At 59.7% G+C, this 3,218-nt stretch overlaps 1 protein-coding gene across 3 annotated transcripts in view; it reads left to right on the top strand.

Moving 5' to 3' along the window:
* Positions 1-1,889: 1,889 nt before the first annotated feature.
* The window catches only part of Scly (selenocysteine lyase), a 28,490-nt gene continuing 27,161 nt past the window's right edge, over positions 1,890-3,218 (top strand). Inside the window, exon 1 of one of the 3 annotated variants that reach the window (XM_008832474.3) lies at positions 1,890-2,019. In XM_008832474.3, coding sequence (XP_008830696.1) covers positions 1,943-2,019 — 77 coding nt within the window. In that variant the 5' untranslated portion in view covers positions 1,890-1,942. The remainder of the gene's footprint in view (positions 2,020-3,218) is intronic. The other 2 variants (XM_029563259.1, XM_008832476.3) reach the window with 2 other exon arrangements.

Genomic DNA, 3,218 nt, shown 5'->3' with positions numbered 1-3,218 from the left:
AAGCAAGAAGAGGGCAACAGGTCCTCTGGAACTGTAGTTATAATCAACTGTGAGCCAACATGTAGGTGCTGGGAATTAAACCCATGTCCGCTTGGAGAGCAACAAGTGCTCTTAACCACAGAGCTGTCTTTCCAGCCCCTCCATTCCTTTCATTTAGAATCAGAATGAAGTTGTATTTCATGTATCAGAAGAAGATCGCAGCAGTCCCCAGATGTTCCAGGGATCCCACACGAGCCCTACAAATCTGATTTTGACATTCTTAGTACTTCAGTCCAGAACCACAGCCCGTGGACTGGTGCTGCCCACATTGAGGGCGGGTAACCTAATTTAGATAATCCCTTATAGGTGCCCAGAACCTTATCTCCTAGATGATTCTAGATCCTGTCAGTTGACAGTATTAACCACCCCAAACAACAAAAACAGGCTGAGTGTATAGAGGAATGCAGGTGTTTGAGGAGTGGGTCTCACTGCAGAACACTGCAAGAAAAGGGTTGAGATCTTTGAAGTACTGAAAGGAAAAACTCCAGATGAGGCGCTGCAAAGACTTCATAGGCTCTCACAAGCTGGAGGGACGACACCCCCCTCCACCCCACTCTTGCTTTTTAGCACTACAGGAAATTCTGAAGAGTCCTCAGGGAGAAGAGAGGAGCCCTGTGAACTGAGGGCTTCAGCAGCTCGGCAGCATTGACATCTTGAGCCAGTAACGCAGGGTTGTGGAGACATCTGTGCACGGTGGATGGTTAGTGACAGAAAAAGCCTCTGCTGACTACAGCCAAACACTTGTTCCTGTCTCAGAAGACCTCGTGCGGCAGCGCTCTGAGGATCCAGCTTGCTGTTCCCACCTGGATACACAAACCTCGCCGCTGCGTAGCTGCTCTGAGGAGCACTGAAGAACCCCGCTCACCGGTCCTAGGGTCTGTCTTCAGCTCCTGGTCCTCCAGCTCCGGCTCCCGCTGCTCCTCCCACTCCTCCCCCTCCCCCTCCCCTGGACTGCGTAGCTCCAGTGCGCCCGCTCTGGTCCCCGTCCGGAGGGTGCCCTCGGTCCTCGTCTTCCAAAGGTGGGCTGGGCTCCCAGGCCTCGCAGGCACCGCTTTCTACGGGTGCCTGCTTAGGAGCAGCCTCTGCGGCAGCCAGCAGCCAGCCAGTCCTCGGCTAGTCAAACCACTGGAGCCCGGGCCGTCCGCGGACCTGAGGAATCCGGTCTAGAGGGGCAGGAGACTCTAGTGTTACGTAAAAATCAGAGACCAATAACCGAAGTCAGGTGAGGAGAGTTTAATTTTACCCTAGCAGACTGCTCCACGGATCCTTCCAGTTTGGGGGTCTTTGATATTCATATACAAGCAAAAGGCAAAACAGCACATAGGCGACAAGTAAAAAGGGACACGTGGTAATTAAGGGAACATGGCCGCAAAGGTTACAGAAATGTGAAACCTTTGAAATGTGACCTCCATCCTGGGCACCCACAGGGGGAAGGGAGGAGACTCCTGCTCACCTCCCCCATACCTGTCCCACCTCTCAAAGTTCTCCTGCTCCAAAGTTCTTATTTACCATTACATGGCAAAAGCTTTCATTTCCACAATGCTAGGAGCACCGCCCCGCCCACCCGCCTCGCTCAGTCTCCGCATCTGGGCACTCCCGCTGCCCGGTGCGCCCGGCACTTTCTACCTCCAGCTCCGGTGGCGAGTGAGTCACTGACAGCCGAGCGTGGAGACCGGTGCCCGGCGCGAGCGTCTGAGCTGACCCGGCCGCGCGCCGGAGGATCCCGTTAGGCCTCATCCAGCACTCCGCGTCGGTCCGCTCCGCAGCCACCTGACCCCCCGCGGCCAATCAACCTCCGGCGGGAGGGAGGGGGCGCGGGCGCGGCCAATGCGGACGCCGGGACCCTGAGGCTCCACCCCTGCCGGGCTCCACGTCCCTGCTGTCCCCGGTGCGCGGCCGCGTGATGGACGCTGCGCCCAGGAGGAGCGCTCGGGGTCGTGCGGAGGGTCCTCCCGGCTGGGAGCGGGACCCGCCCGACAGGTGCGCGTCGGGGGCGAGGACCTGGGTCCGGGACGGAGGGCTGCAGTGGGCGGGAAGGAGCCGGGAAAGGTGACGGGAAGCCCTGGTGACACGCGGAGGCCGGCAGAGGTAGTCCCGGACAGGCTGCGCGGAGGGGAAGGGCCCGGCCAGCGGGACTGTCTCAAGGTCCAAATGGCCGGCCGAGGGGATACCGGGAGCGCGGAGGGGACCCGCAGGCTCTCCTGTCCACAGTGCTGCGGGACCTCCTCCCCTGACGGATGGAGGGGCAGGGCTGGTGTGCGGGCTCTGCGTTTAGTCTTCTCCAGGCAAGAGTGTTTGTTAATCATAAAGCCTCCTCCCCTCCCTCCCTCCCTCCCTCCCTCCCTTCCTCCGTCCCTCTCCTCTCCTCCTCCCCTCTCTTCCTCCGTCCCTCTCCTCTCCTCCTCCCCTCTCTTCCTCCGTCCCTCTCCTCTCCTCCTCCCCTCTCTTCCTCCGTCCCTCTCCTCTCCTCCTCCCCTCTCTTCCTCCGTCCCTCTCCTCTCCTCCTCCCCTCTCTTCCTCCGTCCCTCTCCTCTCCTCCTCCCCTCTCTTCCTCCGTCCCTCTCCTCTCCTCCTCCCCTCTCTTCCTCCGTCCCTCTCCTCTCCTCCTCCCCTCTCTTCCTCCGTCCCTCTCCTCTCCTCCTCCCCTCTCTTCCTCCGTCCCTCTCCTCTCCTCCTCCCCTCTCTTCCTCCGTCCCTCTCCTCTCCTCCTCCCCTCTCTTCCTCCGTCCCTCTCCTCTCCTCCTCCCCTCTCTTCCTCCGTCCCTCTCCTCTCCTCCTCCCCTCTCTTCCTCCGTCCCTCTCCTCTCCTCCTCCCCTCTCTTCCTCCGTCCCTCTCCTCTCCTCCTCCCCTCTCTTCCTCCGTCCCTCTCCTCTCCTCCTCCCCTCTCTTCCTCCGTCCCTCTCCTCTCCTCCTCCCCTCTCTTCCTCCGTCCCTCTCCTCTCCTCCTCCCCTCTCTTCCTCCGTCCCTCTCCTCTCCTCCTCCCCTCTCTTCCTCCGTCCCTCTCCTCCCCTCCTCCCCTCCCTCTTCCGTCATTTTGTCTCCTCTTTCCTCTTTCCCTTTTTTCTGATAGGGTCTCTCTATGTAGCCCAGGCTCCTCCTGCTCTCACTCACTGGGATTACAGGCTTAGTCTCTTCCTCATCCTGCCTTTCCATTTACTTCCTTACTTGTGTATGTAT

Source organism: Nannospalax galili, unplaced genomic scaffold (assembly GCF_000622305.1).
Source record: "Nannospalax galili isolate Female #2095 unplaced genomic scaffold, S.galili_v1.0 scaffold1536, whole genome shotgun sequence".
Taxonomy (NCBI): Eukaryota; Metazoa; Chordata; class Mammalia; order Rodentia; family Spalacidae; genus Nannospalax; species Nannospalax galili.
The sequence above is the reverse complement of the archived record's forward strand: the minus strand, read 5'-3'. Positions and strand labels throughout refer to the sequence as shown.